The sequence below is a fragment of the Galleria mellonella genome, unplaced genomic scaffold, assembly GCF_026898425.1.
Source record: "Galleria mellonella isolate WM207_F2 unplaced genomic scaffold, CSIRO_AGI_GalMel_v1 utg56, whole genome shotgun sequence".
NCBI lineage: Eukaryota > Metazoa > Arthropoda > Insecta > Lepidoptera > Pyralidae > Galleria > Galleria mellonella.
The window spans coordinates 5,033,157-5,054,547 of record NW_026442117.1 but is presented as its reverse complement, the minus strand read 5'-3'; the positions used below and the strand labels follow the sequence as shown (position 1 = coordinate 5,054,547).

Here is a 21,391-nt window from a genome sequence, read left to right as displayed (position 1 = left end):
TTTTAATTATTTTAGATTTTTTGTCGACTTTACAGTGGGATTAACAAAATTCATTAATCCAATAAATTATTGAAAAGAACAAGAATAATCATAGCACTGCACTTACAATTTTAAAAACACCATTTAAACACTAACAGTTCTAATACATAAAAACAAACACAACACATTAATAATAATTATTTGAACAATAACTGGCAACACTGTCACTGCACATAACCTATAACTTTATTCATCTACATCTTAGTGGTTTATTTGAACCCCGACTATGGGACAATTTCTATTAGCGAAGCAATTCGCGGCGACAGCAAGACTGAAGGAAACAATTTTTCACTGCATTGCCCTTTCTCCGATGAATCGCTACTTTCACCTAAAATCCACAGCTGTGACAAAAGGTTGATTATTGATATTAGAAACGCTCCTATTATGTTCTGTAATGAGGAAGTTGGTAATACATCTTCATGGATTAATCAGGTACAGAGATGAAAATGCAAAACAATTTTTTTCTTTTTATTTATTTATTATTACATCTACTGGGTGAACCTTACAGTCTTCCAATACGCTCACCCAGGTAAGCATGAGTACAATAACATATAAAAAGGAATATTACACAAAAAAATTACAAAAATAATATAAAAAGATTTAACTCAAACAAAAAACGTGTGAACACAAATACTCTGTGGTCAGTCGACGAAACTCCAGCAAGTTGGAGGCAAACACATTCAATTGCGGATACTGGCTCAAAATATCATTGAGTAGTTTCAATGGAAGAGATAGGGGAGCTTGCTTAGCCAACTCTGTTCTTCGTAATGGAACATCGAATAAGTGTCGTTGACGTGCTCGCACGTAGTTACTGGGCGCACCTCATTAAATTCGGTTGGATTTAAATTCGGTGGAAAGGGATTGCCTTTCCACCGAATTTAATGGTTGAATTAGCAATGGAGTTTGACAGCCCCATTGCTAGCAATATACCCTATTAGGTCGACCTCCACGCAGTTCCCCCTGGAAACCATCGTGAACTATTCTTGTTGAATTCGTCACGTTGGGCTAACAGACCTGCTTCATCCTCACCTTTTATACTTCATTGGTGCCCTATCGGTGTATACCGATAGCGCGGGTGGGGTTTTTTGTTTGATGGGTGAAAATAGTGTGGTAACCCCGCTTGCGTTAACGGGATACGCTGGCGGAGCACCAGTGCAGGGTGATAGATGAGAATGAAAACAGGCCAGTTAGCCCATCATGATGAATTCATCAGGAATTAACCATGACAGTTTCTAGGGAGAACCGCGAGGAGGTCGACCTGGTTGGGTATATTGCTAGCAATGGGAGTCTCATTCTCCATTACTAACAATCCCTTTCCCCCCGCGCGGGTGAGGTTACTATTTCATTACATCCATTAAAAAAAAAAAAAACATTAAATTTCTTAGTCGCTTCTAACGACACGCACGGGAAGTTATACACGAAAAGGAAGTGATAGCCTATTCTACGTTCAGCACTTGACAATTAAAGGCTGATATGATGATGGAAAAATCAACAAAATCATTATTTAGGTAGACTAAATTAGTTTTTTTTTTCTATTTTGTCTTTATTATTTAATTCTTTAGAACTAAGTTATAAAGATCTAAGTCAATGTTTATCCGTGACTTAAGTATTCGATGTAAATAAACTATCACTTTCTTTAACACAGTCAGCAAATGAGATTCAAATGACAATCTTTATTATTTAGCAACGTACGTACGGTCAGCATCGAAAGTCGACCAAATGGTTAAAATTTTTAAAATCATTTTACATCACTTCATATATAATTCGTAGTATATAAGGTGTTACCAAATTATCTACGGATATAGTATTACGCATACGTTACGATAATAATAGAATTTCATGTCTCAAATGTCATAAAATTTTTCATAAAAAAAATATATATCCTTGATAAATGTTACTGTAATGCAATGTACTAATAGTTGCAACCGAATGGCTTTGTTGCAGTCGCATTTATTATTGGATCATGCTGCGTGCACATGTTGTGGCAAGTTTACCTGATCAATACATTAATGTACTTGCATTTTATAATTTAAGTTTGTATTCGTAAACTTCTGTTATGTGCGCCTAATAAATAAAATGTAAATTTTTCATCCTGTGTAAAAAGTGCTTTTTAAAAAACCTTACGCTAAAACTGATGGAGTGAGCGCGACCAATCGATGTGATAGAGAAAAGTATGAGGCCGTTTTAAAAGCAATGAAGATTTTTCATTTTTTTTTTATTTTATACTACTTAGGCATGAAATTCCTATTTTATCGTAATGTATATATATCTAATACTATGCCCTGTAGCAGTGAATGCAGATAATTTGGTAACACTTTCTATATTCAGATAATTTTTACTTTTACTTATTTTTTTTTTATATACAACTTAGAATAACAAACAAGCTGACGGCGCACCTGATGTAAAGTGGTAACCGTCGCCTATAGACATGAGCAATACAACTGTTTCGCCCATGATACCCCCCATGCGTTGCCATTCCTGAGGACTCAGGTGTTATTCCTCTGTACCTAGTAAATTCACGCCATATCCCACCCTTCAAACCGAAACACAGCCATGCAAACACAACTGCTTCACGGTTGAAATACGAATGGGACAGAGGTACCCAAGCAATCGACTATTGTATAAAGTCTCCCTTTGGTATTAAGCATTAAGTATTTTATTTATTTTTATTTATTTACAAATATGTGTACATGGCGGACTTAATGCATTCTCTCCCAGTCAACCATAGGGAAGTGTCAGAATACTCGAATGCAGTACTACTAATTATTGATATACATACATACTAAAATGACATATATAAACAAAAAAATATATATGAATAACAAATATACTTACACATATATGACATATACTATATTATAGGGTACATTCATTTTGTTCACTCCCGTATACAACGATGTTTAGGAGATTTGAATGTTTGGATATATTCAACGACGTATGATGTTGACGGTACTTTTTAGACGCCATATTGTCTTATTTAGTATTCAGCGAACACAAAGCGTAGACAATGATTGGTACTAGGCAGTTACTAGTCAGTTACTCATGCAATTATTCATTGAAAATATGTGAAAGCATTTGTAGATGTCCTGCCAATTTATGCGAAGTTGTTCCTTTGAATTATGACTCAACTTATGATTGACGGATATACTCCTCTATGGAGGGAGGGGGCGGTATGGATCTTAGAGGGAGCACCATTCTTCTGGCTTCGTTGACGGGAGTAACAAAATACCATAATTATATTGTTACTCCCGTCACACATATAATTTTACAAATATAAATTTTATTATAAATTTTATTATAAATATGTATATATAAATTTTACAAATATATTGTTCACAAATATAAATTTGTTATTCAATAAAGACTATTATTATTATTACCATGTCAAATTGACCATCGTGGTTAATTCCTGGTGAATTTGTCGTGATGAGTGAACTTTTTTTTATAGGTGATAATGAAATAACAGTGAGCTAATACATAATGAGCTAACAATCCCTTTCCCCCCTGATTAGTGAACTGTCCTGTCTTTATACTCATCCGTCACCTCACACTGATATCCTGAGAGTGTAAATATTATCATTCTCTAAAATATTACTCCGGGTTGAACGAAGTCCTTCCTTTCCCGTGGGTGTCATAAGACGTGACTAAGGAAACTTAATAATCGAGGGATGGACAGTAGCCTTACTACGGTTGCCACGCTTGATACGGGTGGAAAGGGATTGTTAGTAACGAGGTCTAATTGACCAATTGCTAGCAATACACTCTATCAGGTCGACCTCCACGCAATACCTTCTAATAACCATTGCGGTTTATTCTAGTGGAATTCGTCATGAGGGGCTAACTGACCTATCTTTTCATCCTCACCTGTCATCCCTCACTGGTGCCCCGCTAATGTATCCCGATAGCGCAGGTGAGGTTACCATTCCATTATCACTAATTAAAAAAACCCGTTTGATAATACTGCTGCTTAAAATATAAAAGTGAATATAAACTTTTCTTATGACTGTATAGACAATTTTATCGATGGGTCCATTTGTACTTTGTCTATGTATAAGGTTGTATAGTCTCTGACACGAGCTTTAGGTTCTTCCCTTAAGAAAATTACTTCGTTACGTCACCAAACGGATGTAGAGATTTTGTTAGATTATGTCTAATAAATATCAAACATTATCTAATAATTCAGTGAATAAACACTTAAGTATGTATAATTTATAACATTATTAGACAATATCTAATACGTTTCTATTATATAAGGAGACTTATTGAACAATTGATTCGTCACTGTTCGCTAACCATAGAATAAGGATTGTACCCGCGGTTCGTGGCATTCTCTTTCTACGGCCAATAGAAACATGTTTGAAATCATAGGTAAAATAGTAAGTACCCTATATTTTTTTTAATGGATGATAATGGAATGGTAACCCCGTTTGCGCTATTGGTATACACTGGCGGAGTACCAGTAAGGGGTGATAAGTAAGGATGAATGTCAGTAGGGCACCGTGACAAATTCAATGATAAATTATTCAGGATAGTTTCCAGGAGGAACCGCGTGGAGGTCGATCTGATAGGGTACATTGCTAGCAAAGGGGCTAAGTACCCTATATTTGAAATGTTGAAATGTTTGAATTAGGGAGACTTTGCACAAAAGTCGATTGCTTCGGTACCTCTGTCCCATTCGTGTTTCTACCGTGAAGCAGTTGTGTTTGCATGGCTGTGTTTCGGTTTGAAAGCTGGGATATGGCAGTGAATTTACAGGGTACAGAGGAATAACACCTGAGTCATCAGGAATGACACCGCATGGGGGGTATCATGGGCGAAACAGTATACTCTGTTATGTCCATGGTACTGCTCATGTCTATAGGCGACGGTTACCACTTTCCATCAGGTGGGCCCCCAGCTTGTTTGCCATTCTAAGTTGTATAAAAAAAAATTATATTCAGAAAGGAATTTTGGTGTAAAAATGAATAGACTATTTTTTTTAATAGGTGACAATGGAATGGAAATTCCGATGTATACCGAAAACGCAGGCGTATATATAAATAATAGTTTCGAAGATAATTTAATAAAAAAGAAACCCAGTACCCTACTGGCTAGAAGACCACCTATACTCATATGCAGTATAACATCCGATACTAACTCCATTGCTGAATAAATTGATAAGAAACTGCGCTATATTTCATCACGTCATCACGTTGTTATGACTAATTTAAGATTTCGCAATCTTGCTTGATATTTACTATTATATTTATTATTTCGTATCAGAATTGAAATCGGTCACCGAAAACACTAATAAATGGAGATAAGAGAATTAGCTGAAAAAGCGACAAAGTGATTACCTCATAATGTAAACTAAATGATATTAGTGACGTTTAATAGTTGTTGGGGATCGAATATCGATCGATTATTCGATTGGATTGTTTAAAATACTATTGATTGATCTATAGTACCTATTCTTCATAGTATACCAGAGGGAGACTTTATACAAAAGTCGATTGCTTGGATACCTCTGACCCATTCGTGTTTCAACCGTGAAGCAGTTGTGTTTGCATGGCTGTGTTTCGGTTTGAAGGGTGGGATATAGCGTGAATTTACTGGGTACAGAGGAATAACACCTGAGTCCTCAGGAATGGCAACGCATGGGGGGTATCATGGGCGAAACAGTATACTCTGTTATGTCCATGGTATTGCTCATGTCTATAGTCTCATTCCATCAGGTGGGCCGTCAGCTTGTTTGCTATTCTAAGTTATATAAAAAAAATTTAGATGTAGATAGAATTAATAACAACTACCAACCTACTGGTACTGGAATATAATAAAAGGGGCAAAATGCTGGGCCATCTTATACGACATGACAATTTTTAAAGAGCTATAGAAGGTAAAATAGAGGGCAAAAGAGGAAGACCGAGGAATAACTACATGAGGTCTGTCCCATGTAAAAGAAACACTAGGTGTCATGTCGTATAAGGAGGTCAAACATATGGCCTGGGATAGAACTGGCTGGAAGAAGATGCATGAATTAGTTGCACCGACAAGAGGAAACTTTTAAAGGAAAAGAAGACCTACTAGTCCAATAGCATTATTTATTATGTAATAAAATTCATAATATTATTTTGAATTTGCTATCAATACAATTAATTGTATGATATACTGTGATCGATCATAATTGATTAATTCAAATAAACTTCCATATTATCGATTAAATTGACGTATAGTCGATCTATAGTCGATATTTGATTATTATCAATCGAAAAGATCATTTAATTGATAATCGGTTATTTATTAGGCGACACTAAAATCTCACTTAAATTTTTTTATGCAACTTAGAATGGCAAACAAGCTGACGGCCCACCTAATAGAAAGTGGTAACCGTCGCTTATAGACATGAGCTGTACCATGGACGTAATAGAGTACAAGAGTATATATATTGTTTCGCCCATGATATTTATTCACCCTTCTTAACCATTATCTGCCCACTGCTGAATATGGACCACCCCCATAGACTGTCATAAGGAACGTGTCATGAGCCACCCACATCCACTGACTCCCTGCAGTAGAAAGTTGAAATTTACGTCTATCTATTTCTACGTTCATTGCTTATAAACCACACAACAATTTTTTGCAACGTTTTACTACCATTTAAATATTTTTTACCGCAGGAAATATACAATTTTTATTCAAACAAAACTGGATCCTTCGCAAGTAAACTATACATAATATATAAGCTGACTTGACAAACCTTGTTTAGCCCCTACTGCCATCTACCGAGTCCATTTTCTCTTTTCCGGATAAAGACGAGGAAGACAGCCGACATTATTAGAAGACCACGCCTCACTTCCCAGCGAGGCACAGTGACCAATGGTCCAGTGACCCGGAGGTAGTTGCCCCCGGAGTAGAAGCAGAGGCAAGGGCGCCGCCCCAAGGAACCTTTCTAATCCTCTTAGATGGGGGAGGGAAGGGATTGTTTTTTTTTTCTTATACTACTTAAAATGGCAAACAAGCTAACGGCCCACCTGATAGAAAGTAGTAACCGTCACCTATAGACATGAGCAGCCATGGACATAACAGAGTACACTGTTTTGCCCATGATACCCCCCATGCGTTGCCATTCCTGTTATTGCGGACTACCAGTCCCATTGCTAGCAGTATAGGGTGTATTGCTAGCAATGGTCAGGTTGACCTCCACATGGTCCCCCCTGGAAACCATCGTGCTGAATTCCTAGTGTATTCATCACGATGGACTAACTGACCTATCTTTTCATCTTACCTATCATTCCTCACTGGTGCCCCGCCAGCGCAGGCGGCGTTACCATTCCATTATCATCCATTAAAAAAAAAACCCTTTAAAAGATTGAGAAGACCTGATTAATAATAATAGACTATCCTATCTGTCAAACTGAAGTAACAAAATTTTGTAGAATTTTCGATTGCACCGTTTCGTAGATTAACACAAACGTACATAGTGACACGAGTTTGTTATATATTAAGAGATACAGTAGTACCAGGTGATACATATTAATAAATTATACAATTATAACATTGTATAAGTACATTCAAATTGAGAGAGCGTTAAATGTAATGGTATAATTAAATGTGAAAACTAATTTGTTACGGCCCGAATCTTTATGATTCAGGGAAAGTGGCCATACTTATTTACACAGCCCTTCAATAGAAATATTTCTATCATTCTTGTTACTTTACATTATAATAAATAATCAAGTAGATTATGCATGATCTGAGGAAGGAGTAAGATCTTAATAGTAAGGAGGGAGACTTTGTACAAAAGTCGATTGCTTGGGTATCTCTGTCCCATTCGTGTTTCAACCGTGAAGCAGTTGTGTTTGCATGGCTGTGTTTCGGTTTGAAGGGTGGGATATGGCGTGAATTAACTGGGTACAGGGGAATAACACCCGACTCCTCAGGAATGGCAACGCATGGGGGGTATCATGGGCGAAACAGTATACATGTACTCTGTTATGTCCATGGTACTGCTCATGTCTATAGGTGACGGTTACCACTTTCCATCAGGTGGGCCGTCAGCTTGTTTGCCATTCTAAGTCGTATAAAAAAATATCTCCAAAATCATCAAGAGACAAGTTACGAAAGAAATGAATAATCTTTTTCAACCGACGTTGAAGACGACAGAAACTCAATTTTTTTTTTTGTTTGTTATCTAATAATTTCGTCAGTTGTGAACCGATTTAAAGAATTCTGAAAGGATATACTTCCTGATTACTCCCATAGACAATTTATCAAAATTAGAGGTTTAGTTAGTTTAATTTTTAAATCAAAATGAACACTTGTAATCCATTTGACATTTATTTTTTGTGAAACTTAATTATAAATATAGTAAATATTTTATTATAATGTAGAGAATAACCTGAAAAGGAGTATTTATTTATGTTATGCCATAAAAAGCAAAATAACAAACGAGCATACCCAAAAAAAAACCTGAGTTTTGTCTGGGATGGACATACTCTTCACTACGTATACAACCAACTGCCGAGGTTTTCCCAAGAGACTACAGTAGAAGATCCATCAAAAGGATATATTAAGGTTTCTTTAGGTTAATTCTCGTGGAATTCATCACGAGGACTAACTGTCTTGTCTTTTCATCCTCACCTATCTCTCACTGGTGCCCAGCCATCATATACCGATAGCGCAAGCGTGGTTACAATTTAAATATCACCTAATATACTGATATCACCTATTGCACTGAGAGAATAACTGATTAGCGGATAATCTAATGCAGGTAAGTTGTATACTATATCAATAACAACATATTTATATATCAATAGTTTAGTCCTTTTCTTAAGGAAAATATCGAAATTAAATTATATTATCAAGTTTTATCAGCAATTCATACTCATAATTCATAGAAAAAAAGTTTTTGAAATATCGTACGAAAAACTAAAAACATTTGGATTGAAAAAAATTCTATATAAGAAAACAAGTAAGAAAGATGATTGTGTCTCATTGTACATATTCATTAGTACACTCGTGCGAAGCGAACAGCTAGTTTATATCTATAATATAGTAAGAAATATGAATTAACGCTAGTAAGATAAAGGATGTAGGTAGGCTAGATTTAAATATTTCAATTTGTAAAAAATTCAAAGGCCAATGTACAAAACAACTCTTTTTATTATCATAGGAGTTCCTTGCCATAATTTTAGGTAAATAAGTTAAATAATAAAATCACAACTTAATGAATACTTAAAATTAACTCGAACGTCATAGAATCAATTTGAAATTTGAAATTTTCCACAACTTTAGCAACGAACCTTGCCGAAATATGCATCGAAACGGACGTTGGAAGCGATTCACTTATCCTCTATGGCAGGTAAAACGGACTCAAAAATTATTTAAAAAATATCAAATAACGTGAAACATCAAATGAACAGGAGGTAGAAAAAAAACTGCTCTATGTATAAACTCGAGAAGGAATATACTAAGTTGGTGAACACAAGAAGTTTAAAGTAATGTTAGATAAGGAAATTATTTGTTGGTTAACTTAACGATCAGTTGGAAGCCACGATTATTTTAAACTTCTCATGACAAACAAACATTAAAACTGTTATTACTATTTTGATTATACAACTCACTGTGAATACTGACGTCGCGTCAACTACTACTGAACTTAAATGTTTCATATTATTAGTTTTTACAGCTTATTTTCGTCTATATACATATTTCGTGTGAATTATACAATTAATTAAGCGTGTAGATCAATTCCAATTATTAACTTTTGCCTAAACATAGAATCACAGATCGATACATAAAAAATAATCAATAACGCAATCTCCGGTCGTGAGTTTTGGTTTTAGTTATAAAAAGAAAATGGCTTTGAGCGCGAACCTACGCGTTTTAACCATAAAAGGTCAAAGAAAAAGTAACTCATTTGACATCGCATCAAAACATAAATTTGTTTTGCAGCATTCAAAAATCAAAGTGGATCATTAGAAAGTAATAAATGAGGAAGAAAATGAAATTATAATTCTATATGAAAATACGCAAGGAAAGAACATGAGAATTAATATAGAGAAAAATCATGTTGCCCCGTTTGGCTAGAGAAAAAGTCCATTAGAAAAAAAATGGCAAGCACTTACATATTAAATTAATAATCTTATGCATTAGTTCTGATAACTTCACTGACATTTGTTTAAAAATATTTCACTATTTGACTAGAAGTTTGTCCATTAAACATTCCGAGTAAATCGATCGATACTATAACAGCGTTGTAAACAATAGATTTTTAATGAACCACTTTAATACGATTGTCAAAATTATCTTTGGTAAAATAAAAAAGAAATAAAGCTACTGTGTAAAAAATAAACTTCCAAAAACCCAAAGTAAGATCTAGCCCCTTAATAATAACCGTCTAGAACCGCCTCTTCAAATGTTTACTAAAATTTTAATCAAAATGTAACTGAACAACCTAGTTCTTATCATCGCCGTTGGTGATCAGATCTCTTTTCTTGTTATTGTCATTTTTCGTTTCTAAACTTTTTGTGTCACTGATTTTATCATCTTTCTTGTTTGTTACAGCGTGCGATTCATTGTTGTCCACAGTCTTGGGCTTGTTTTCCCATTTATTCTGAAACTCATCGCTTAACATCTTCTCAAAATCACTGGACACTTTATTTACATTCTTCTTCATATTAGAGTCAGGATAGCTCTAAATGAGTAATAAATAATTAGTAGTAAAAACATCTTATTCTTCTAATTTATTATTTAAAACATAAAACCAATGCGTTAAATATATAATTTCATTTATTATAGATGTATAAGTTACCTTTAAATAAAGACGAACGTTATTGAAAATACGTCTGAAGTCTTGAACTACTTGATCGTACTCAGTATAAGAAGAATTCTTCAATTTCGTACTAATATCATGGAGACACATTGGATACTTTATCACCTCATAAAATCTTGGAGCCTAAAATAGAAGAGTACGAAGTTATTAGAGAAATGTTATCAATATAGAGTAATTATAATGCTTACAGTTGAATGTAATACATTTACTTACAACTTTAATATCCATGTCATGCAGAATAAAACCAGCTTCATTAATTTTAGATAAATTGCTTATTATTGTTTCAAATTTCTTAACAGTACTTGCTGGTAAAGGCTTCTTTTTTTTAGGATGATACCACATACCTGATACAGTAACTTTTGACTTACTTGATTTTTTCTGACTATCGTCTTTAACGTAATTTCCAGTTTGATCAAAATTAGGACAGCGTGTGTTATCTTTTGCATCTTTAGTGTTACTTTGTTCTTCTACCTGCTCGTCATTTTCAATTTGCTTAGAATCAGCATCAAGAAGTTCAGAAATATCTTCAGTGAATATGTCCTGAGTTTTAGTTGCCATATGATCTTGTTTAGCCATTACTTCTTGATTCCATAAATTAGACATATCTTTTGGCATATAATGATTGGAAGATAAACCGCTAACCCAAACATCAGATTGAGCCATTATAAGTTTAACTTGTTGAACATCTTCGGGATTCTCGACTGTAGCACTCAAACCTAAAGCATCATATAGACGAGCGGTATCTGATTTAGACCCTTCATGAATAAAATCCATTAGTCTTGGTGCGGCTTGTTTTGCAGCCTCCCAAGCACGGTCGGAAGTCATTGAATTTAAAAAATCTAGAGGATCTCTAATATCTATTCCAGGAAATCCATGTCGATGAATAATTTTCTGATCATCACTTAATACATCTTCAGCACGTCTTGGTATCATACAAGGCCAGGACTCAAGATTGTATTTCGGCTGAGGTGCCAAAGTTATAGATGGATAAGGCATCTTCATCTTCAAATTTGTAATATCGTCAACGACAGCAGAACTCTCATATATTGGTTCCGGAGAAATACCTGGGATATAAGGATCTGATGGCTTTATAGGCACTTTGTAGCTACCAGGTTTCATGTATACTTTGGACATTTCGTGAAACTCATCATTTTCAAGATCAATAAATTGCACGGGGCCAGAGATATTATTTTGAATCGTCACAACATTCGATGAAATCGACATGTTGTGATTGGGATGAGTTATAAAATCATTAGGTTCGTTTTGGATCATCTGACCCCACGCCGCAAAAAAATCTGTTTCTTCTTTTGTATCACCACAGCTATTGTTTTTTTGTGCAAAACACGCTCGCATATCAGCTGCAGTCGCCATGCTTGGTATTAAAGTTTTCTCAACATGACTCAAAGGAATCATCTTAGCTTTTAATTCCATTTCCCTTTGTTGTAACAAATCACATGACATGTTTGCTATTAATGGTTGACCTGGTGCTTTACCAAGTTCAGCGTCCATTTTATGTTTCAGTTGATTGTATAATTCTCTTTGGTCTGCATGACATATATTCTCTAATACTCGAAAGTCCGGTACGTTGGTAATAGTCCAGGACTGGCGAGATTTTGTTTCGCGAATGCTGCATGGATCACATTTATAATGCGATTTTTGATAATTGTCAATTTCATTTTGGTCATTTAAAGGATAAAAATTATGCGTGTTTGTAGGAGGTACAACAGGGAACTTTTTATAAGTTACTCCAGATCTTGGTGGCCATGGACCTTCATTATAATTTTGAGTAGTTGTTTGGTTCTGACTTTGTACCCATGGAGGCTGTAGAGCATTGAAGGGTTGTGGTGATACATTCACAGGTCGCAGTGTACTTATATGTGGCTTGACAGGCTGAAATTTATTTTGATTTTGATGCCGAGGAGCAGCAGAATTAGTGGCATAATAATTATGAGTAAAGCTTTTTTGCTCCATAGTAAAACCGTGGTCAAGGCATTTAAAAGTTTTATAAATATGAGTCAACATCTCCTTGGTTACTGCTTGCCACTGCACAAAACACTCTCTTATGTTAGGACTGTAATATTTGTTTTCGATTCTCGAAAAAGTGTCATGTTTTTCGCTAAGAAGTTCTTTAACACCTTTCCAACCATCTAAAATTCTTACAAAGGAAAATATAAAGTTTTTTATAACCCACGGTATCCCTTGAGAATGTAAATTGGCAACAGCACTATCAGGCTTTTGAACATTAGATCGAGTTTTTGCACAAATCGAATGTATGTTTTTGAAACATGGCCTATTATGGTGAGCGATTGCTATATTTTCAGCGTCTGTGCAAGCTTCTATAGCTAATTGCACTATTTGATTAGGTATCTGGTCATGTATTATGATCTTATCTAAAGCTGTTAGTAATATGTCTGATGATCCTGAAGGTTTATTTTTATCTTCGTCTTGATTATTTTGTTTGTGGTTTTTCTTTTGATTAGAGTCTGTTCTTGTGGTCAAATCTGGTATGTTACAAAGTTCTGATACCATTCTTTCTCCCTCAGCAAAGAAATCGAGACTCGAAGTAGACTCCGAAGTAAAGTTTCTGTCTTGTTTCTTTTGACGATCCGTTTCTATGCTGGCCTCCTTATATCTCTCGTGGTAACGTGGATCAGTACTAAATGCATTACGTTTATCCTGACTCTTAACAATCTTCTTTTTTGCCCCAGTGCCTATTGGTTCTTGATTAGAGACAGACCAGGAACTTTGGGAACGTCTATCGGCATTCAAAGATCTATCCCCTGACACTCCAGAACCACTGTAATTTGATGAAGATGGATCGAAAACGAGACCAACTAGAGGAGAATTTGGTGGAGAACTGAACGTAGGAGCCGAGGGATTATTATATCTGAAAATTGTGGATGTGATTAGTACTAAGTAAACTATCATTAATTGACATTCATTGAAAATACTTACCTAGGATTTTGATATTGTTGACTTGACGCAGTCGCTTCGTATATTCCTGTTGCCACCCGGCAATATGTCGCCATATTTGGATCGGATAGATCCTTGCTGGAGCATCCTAAATATATCAGTGTCTATCCATAAAATAAAACTAGATTAACTATACATAAGAAAAATTTATATGTTTGATATAAGATTGATATTATTACTTAAGTATTACAAGGCAAAATAATAATTTTTAAAATTTCTATCTGAATATACAAATTGTCGCACTAATTCTGGTCCATTTTAAAAGTTATATTCCTGATGGTTGAACTTAAAATCTGGTGTAACTCTGGTATATGTTTCAATCTGATTCCCCACCTAGATCCAATTATATTTTATACATTTTATATTTGTAGTTACCTAATTCCAAAATCCATGCGTGCGAAGTCGCAAGCTAAAGATAGTAATAATAGAAAATACTGTCTCAATAATCACGATGTCTCCCTTACGAGAAAGAGAGTAAACCAAGGACTCATGATCTTCACATTTGTCGCTTGTTTCGACTATTTTAAATTTAATTTGTTAAATTTCATCATCATATCAATCCACTACTGAAGATAGGCCTTCCCCATAAGATGGTTTTTGCTAGTAGTTGCCACGCTTGGCAAGCGGGTTGGCAACCGCAGTTAGACTTTTGGTGATGTTTAAAAAGGGGTGCTGCTGCCATTCCTTGGCCATTGAGTTCTCTCACAACATCCACGGGAAAGGAAAGGATGGCACATTCTGTATCGTGACCACACGGCAAAATTTGTTTAAATTTGTTTAAGTTTAATTTCACCATCTCACCATAACCCTTTTGCTGCATCACGGCATACTGATGCGAAGGTTGGAAGACTTCGCCCTGATGTTGCGAGCCTCTATCCCTGTTCCCCTCAGCTGCCTCATCGCGGTATTCTCCGGCTTTATTTGACGTGCCGCCACCATATTCTTGCATTTGGCTCGGACTTCTAAATAAACAAATATTTTAAATTTATCAACATCATCAATAGACACGTCACTATTAATTCATGTGAATATATATATATATATATATATATATATATATATATATATATATATATATATATATGTTTTTTTATCGAAATTATATTAAATGTTAATCAGAAGAGAAAAAATGTTAGGGCACTTGATACGACACGACGTACTTATGAACATTATAATAGAAGGTAAGATAGAAGGAAGCAGGGGAGGAGGGAAACCAAGGCACAGTTATATCAGGCAGATCAAAGAAAAAATTGGTGTCGTGTCGTATCAAGAGGTGAAGAGACTCGCTGAAAATCGTAGTGAGTGGCAAGAGCTCCACCGACAAGAGCGCAGCTCTTAAATAGAATACATAATGAAATATAAATAAATTTGGCTAACTAAATTCGGCTGTTACTTATATATTTAATTGTTTAATTATTAGAATTCCGTAGACTAGGTTATGTGGTTTTAAATTTGGTATTAGATGCTGACTATTCAGAAATATTTCGTTTTGAAACTTGAAAATATTTATTCAACTATGACATAAGGGATTTAGATCTAGTTGGTGTCTACAATATGTACACGTAGTTCATTTCATCTTGCTTATCTTTCTTTTTTCTAATCCTATCATTTACTAATACTATATGCAATATTTTAACAAATTTCAAACGTAATAAAGTTTCAATTACATTCCTACAGGAATCGATAGTGATATATATATAATGTACTTACTTGCATTTCAAAATTTTACTACTTAATCAATTTTTTCTTTTAAAAAAATATTGCACTTACCTTATTCTTATCCCTTTACAGGAGTTTCCTTAGCCTTTGGAACATATTAAAAAAAAAAATGAAGTACTACTGCTCTTGTCAAATATTTTTACTAATATCTTAATCTTACGAATTAACCGTGACACGATTTCACACTATTTGGTTATTGGGGGCACTAGCTGTCTTTCTTATTTTCTAATTATTTTTCCTCTATATGAATTTATTTTATAATTATTCCATTGCTTTCGGTATGCAGCGTTCAATGTACGGCTTGCCAAATAATTGAAACGAACCATATGATTCTATTCATTTGTTTCTGTCATTCTGGTATTTGCTTTTTTTTAAATGGTAGAGTAGCCAATATCAAACTTTAAAAAAAATATTTATTAAAATTATAATCCAACAGTGTGTTATTATAATTTTAAGAAATTAAAGACACATCTTACAAAAAAAAAACCATTTCAGTTGTGCCAAAACCAAATATTTTGATTTAAAAATTAAACTAACGAACCGATTTTGATAAAATTTTTATTGAACCAATGTGTAAGTATGTATATCCTTGTAGATAAAAAAAAATGATCTTTCAAATCGATTTAGAACTGACGGAGTTATGAGGTAACAAACATTTTTTTTATGCAACATAGAATGGCAAAACGAGCTGTTGGCCCACCTGATGGAAAGTGATAACCGTCGCTTATGGAGCATGAGCAGTACCATGGATGTCACAGAGTATACTGTTTCTCCAATGATACAACTCATGCGTTACCATTCCTAAGGACTCAGGTGTTATTCCTCTGTACCCTGTAAATTCACTGCCATATCCCACCCTTCAAACCGAAACACAGCCATGCAAACACAACTGCATCACGGTAGAAACACGAATAGGACAGAGGTTTCCAAGCAAACAATTTTTGTACAAAGTCTCCCTCTGGGAGACTACTATGTTACAGATACTTAATTGACACAGCGGAATTTTATTTCGTATACACTTTATTTTATCAACATGTTTGTAATGTAAATAATTTTTACAATATTCTTAAATTAAAATTTAACTTAGTATTCTTACATTCTTGTTAATTCAAAATTCAAAGTAAAATAACAATTATTCGCACACATATGTTCCTATGAACATTAGTATCGTTATTTTTAGAGAAAATAGTGTCGCTTCAGTTTTCTCGGAACTATTACAGTAGTCCTTAGTGCAGGAGCAGACCTCTTGTCGACCTCCGTATCCTGAACGGTGGTAACAAGCACCCTAGAGCAAAGAGAATAATTAAAACTATAAAATCCGTATATTTTTTACCATCGAAAAGAAAATTGATGAAAAAAATATTTAATGAGAAATTTTATACGAGACGAGAGACAGACAACACTTAGAAAACTTGGAATTAAAAAAAAACATGAATATCTTTGTTTTATGCAACTTAGAATGGTGAACAAGCTCGCTTGATAAAAAGTGGTAACTATTGTCATACAGATATGAATAGAACTATGGACATATCAGAGTATACAGTATACTCTGATATGTCACCCATAATACTCTTCATGCGTTTCCATTCCTGAAGAATAAGGTGTGATAAGGCTTTGTACCATGTAACTTTAATGCTATATCCCACCCTTCAAACCTAAACACAGTTATGCAAACACAACTACTTCACGGCAGATTCACGAATGGTATAGAGTTACCCAAGCAGACAACAATTATACAAAGGCTTAAAACTTTTTTTTATGGGTGAAAACGTATTGGTAACTTCATGGAATGGATACGTAATGGTATCTTGCACTATGGGTATAAATAGACGGGGCCAGAAAGAGATTACAGAAGCCAGAGAGAGAACAGGTGAGAACGAAAGCTGATCCGTTAGTTGGTAGTATTTTTTTTATGGGTGAAAATGGTATGGTAACCCTGCCTGCGCTAACGGGATACGCTGGCGGAGCACCAGTGAAGGATAATAGATGGGAATGAAAACAGGCCAGTTAGCCCATCATAATGAATTCATCAGGAATTAACCATGATAGTTTCCAGGGAGAACCACGAGGAGGTCGACCTGGTTGGGTATATTGCTAACAATGGGATTCTCAGTCTCCATTACTAACGATCCCTTTTCCTCCAGTTGGTAGCATTATATGTATATAGTAAATGGTTTCGAAAGGAATACCGAGTGGAGATCGAATTGTTAGGGTGGAGGACTTACCAGCAGGCTGCATAGGCTAGACTAGGTGTCAGATTTTAAGAGTGGTAAACTTGATGTCAAAAGTTACAGTTTCATTGACAAAAGAATTTAATATAACCAGGTGGGCCGTCAGCTTGTTTGGCATTCTAAGTTGTATAAAAAAAAAATTGATTGAAAATTAGGGTACCGAATTGGAGAGGCCAGTGGGAACGGCAAAATTTGAATAGCCTATTGGAAGCAAACGTGTAAATCCGCCGTAATGCTAAAAATCTAGATGTACTTGTAAATTGTAAATATATTAAAAAACTGCTTTGTATTCAAGAGAAGCATAGAAAAAATGTTAAATTAATATCAACACCACACTTAAAGAGGAACGTGGAAAAGGAGAATACCTTATATTTAGACTCGTCCCACCCGCAACTCCTAATCACGCGGCTGGTGGGCAGTTGGCCGTTAATCCCATAGTCCACATGCTGTACTATCTTCCTGCACAAAGTGTGGGTGACGCCACGGCCATGCTCTGAACAGTTTCTCTTCAAACTATCTGGCAACTGAGCTTCTGTGCACAGCAAGTTGGTAGCACTGTTGCATTCGTAACACAATATCCCGAGCCCTGTGATTTGTATAACTTTTAAATGGATAGAGTAATTTCTAGTTTCATGCCAAGTATTTTACAAGGTAGGCAGAGAAAACGGTTTGGTATTTGGTACACAGTACTATATATTTGGGATGGAGACGGATGTAAGAATAAAAAATAGCTCACTTTTTATTTTGGTGTCCTAGGGGTCTACCATGAAATGAAATTCCAAATTCTTGGACTCAAATTCATGCCGAAGTCGATCTAGTAAATGAGAGCCTAGCATTTCATTCGCCATAAATCTTACCATAAAAGTCCAAAGGAACGATTGTTTAATATTTTTAAATTGTATGTATTATGTCATTTTAACATCAAAATTATGTTTCGTTCGGCTCCGAAATTTGTAAATAATTTCATGATAGGCCGTCTGATCACGCAGACGAAGCAGCGTGTAAAAGCTAGTTTAAAATAAACCCCTTAAAATGGTATACAATTATATGTTTCACTAGATAGGTGCATAATTGCTTAATCTATGCTGTTTTCAATCAATATTGAAGAATGTCACTCCATAATAACTTGACATAAGGCCAATTCAGACAACACCTAGCATCCGTCGAGATCAATTCCTAGCACGCTGTCAATTCAATTTATAGGCTCTTGAAAAATGTTATAAATTGAATAGGATTAACCTCAACATTGCGGTCAATAATTCATTATTTGAACTTTCTATTTCTAGGCAGCATTCTATATTTTTATTTTTAGTGTTGTATAAAGTAGGTAATAATTTTACTTTGCTATACTTAAATTGATTGAGTTCAAATATAATAACGCAAGTAAACTATATTATTTGTTAATAAAAATTGTAATTCTACTATAATCTGTCTTATAATACTTGATAGTATTTTTCATCTATGTTGAACCGTCACCGCCTTTATATTGACGAAATTAGATAATGTATTTATACAACCGTGTAGAAGCATTAACACAAAAAATAAATGAACAATGTTGTACAACTATTTACAATTTGTTTTTATAGTGTTATGTTATCTGTGACGCCTTTGTGCAAAATATCGATATCAAATATAAATTTTCAAATACATTGAACTGGTTGCATAGAATTCATATAAACATTTTTTGTTAGAAGTGACGCGGGCCTGATTAGGAATAAAATATTTTTTTAAGAGTAAAGTCGAATTTTTTTAAAGAGTTGTTATACGTTTTAACATAGAAAATAATAAACACCAAAGAAATATACTCACCACACTCAAATAGTCCACAGAGTATAAAAATGCTAAAACTGATTCGCTTCATTGCGCGTAATGTTCTGACGCCTAGCGACAAGCACGATAAATATCTGACTTGATAGCTCTTGATACTGTTGACCCGCTAGCTGTCGTCTACAATAATTGACTTGTCTGTCGGTGCGTCTGTAACACCCGCGAGCTAGTATACAATATTCAAGTTAACAATTCCAGATTCGTTTCACAAATAAATATATATTTATTCTATTCTATTCTAATAGAGTTAAATCGTCATAAAATTAACATGGAACCAACACGGAAGTAAACTCTGTTACTTATAAAAGAATCATCAAAACCAGTTCAGAATCTGAACATAGCCTCCCTCATAAGAGAGTTTTTTTTTTAATTGATGATAATGGAATGGTAACTCTGCCTGCGTTATCGGTATACGCTGTCGGGGCACCAGTGAGGAATTATAAGTGAGGATGAAACCACGTCAGTCTGCTCATTTAACAAGGCGGATTTAACAAGAATTAACCACGAAGATTACTATGATATTATTATTTAAAATATTATTTTTGCACCATATATGTTATATGTTATGCTTTATATACAAACCCTATAAATACTTTCACTTTCTAAGGTTGACTGAAAGCAATCTCTTTAAGTGATAAGTCCGCCTGTGTACATTTTTGTTATAAATCTGGGGGAAGGGATTGAGGAGAATTAATAATGAGGAGTTTAGTCCCCATTGCTATCAATATACCCTATCAGGTCGACCTCCACGCGGTTCCCCCTGGAAACTATCGTGACCAATTTATCATTGAATTCGTCACAATAGGCTAACTAACCTGCCTTTTCATCCTCACCTATCACCGCTCACTAGTACCCCGCTAGTGTATACCGATAGCGCAGGCGGGGTAACCATGCCATTTTTACGCATAAAAAAAAACCTAATATCTATATTATACACGTAAGTGAATGAACAAAAGCATATAAATAAATAAATACATTTTCCAAGTGAATTGCGTGAAGTTCGACCTAATAGAGTAAGTATATTGCTAGTGATGGGGATTTTTTTTTAAATGGATGATAATGGAATGGTAATCCCACCCGTGCTATCGGTATACACCGGCGGGGCACAGGTGAAATATAATAGGTGAGGATGAAGCTGGTCAGTTAGCCCATCGTGACGAATTCAACAAGAATTGTTCACGATGGTTTCCAGGGGGAACCACGTGGAGATCGACCTAATAAGGTATATTACTAGCAATGGGGCTGTCAAACTCCATTGCTAACAATCCTTTTCCCCTAGAGATTCAGTGATGGGGATTGACATCCACACTACAAATTACCCCTCTTCCACCATTAGCAAGTAAATAGTTAAACTACACGAATAAAAATAATCTTTATTCAAATAAAACGGTTTAATAGAGCTTGTTATCAAGTCTGATTACAAGCTCTATTAAATCGTTTTTATTTAAGATTTGACTGTTGGTTTCGGAATGTTACTACCTGCTGAAAAGAACTCGACAAAAATCCAACAGTTACTATTTTCAATTCGTTTATGTAATAGTTACCATTCAAAATTTTGGGTTTATTTTGGTAGGATCTCACTAAATGGCATGTAGAACAGGAATTAATAGCATAAAACATTAGAAGGCTTGATAGAAGGACTATAATAAGTGGTAGTCTCTCTGTGCAGTCTTTTTTTATACAACTTAGAATGGCAAACAAGCTGACGGCCCACCTGATGGAAAGTGGTAACCGTCGCCTATAGACATGAGCAGTACCATAGAGATAACAGAGTGTACTGTTTCGCCCA

General features: G+C 34.9%; 2 protein-coding genes across 2 annotated transcripts; both read right to left on the bottom strand.

Moving 5' to 3' along the window:
- Nucleotides 1-9,413: 9,413 nt before the first annotated feature.
- Nucleotides 9,414-15,852, bottom strand: LOC113516159 (uncharacterized). The gene is made up of 6 exons (XM_026900539.3): nt 15,596-15,852; nt 14,627-14,787; nt 13,808-13,913; nt 11,066-13,739; nt 10,832-10,975; nt 9,414-10,714 (listed from the first exon to the last, which is right to left on the bottom strand). The coding sequence occupies exons 2-6, from the start codon at nt 14,772-14,774 to the stop codon at nt 10,475-10,477; spliced, it is 3,312 nt and encodes a 1,103-aa protein (XP_026756340.2). The 5' UTR covers nt 14,775-14,787; nt 15,596-15,852; the 3' UTR covers nt 9,414-10,474.
- Nucleotides 15,853-16,552: 700 nt separating this feature from the next.
- LOC113516160 (uncharacterized) lies at nt 16,553-19,893 on the bottom strand. Its single transcript, XM_026900540.3, has 3 exons — nt 19,585-19,893; nt 18,141-18,361; nt 16,553-16,829 (listed from the first exon to the last, which is right to left on the bottom strand). The coding sequence occupies exons 1-3, from the start codon at nt 19,634-19,636 to the stop codon at nt 16,677-16,679; spliced, it is 426 nt and encodes a 141-aa protein (XP_026756341.2). The 5' UTR covers nt 19,637-19,893; the 3' UTR covers nt 16,553-16,676.
- Between the last annotated feature and the right edge of the window lie 1,498 nt (nt 19,894-21,391).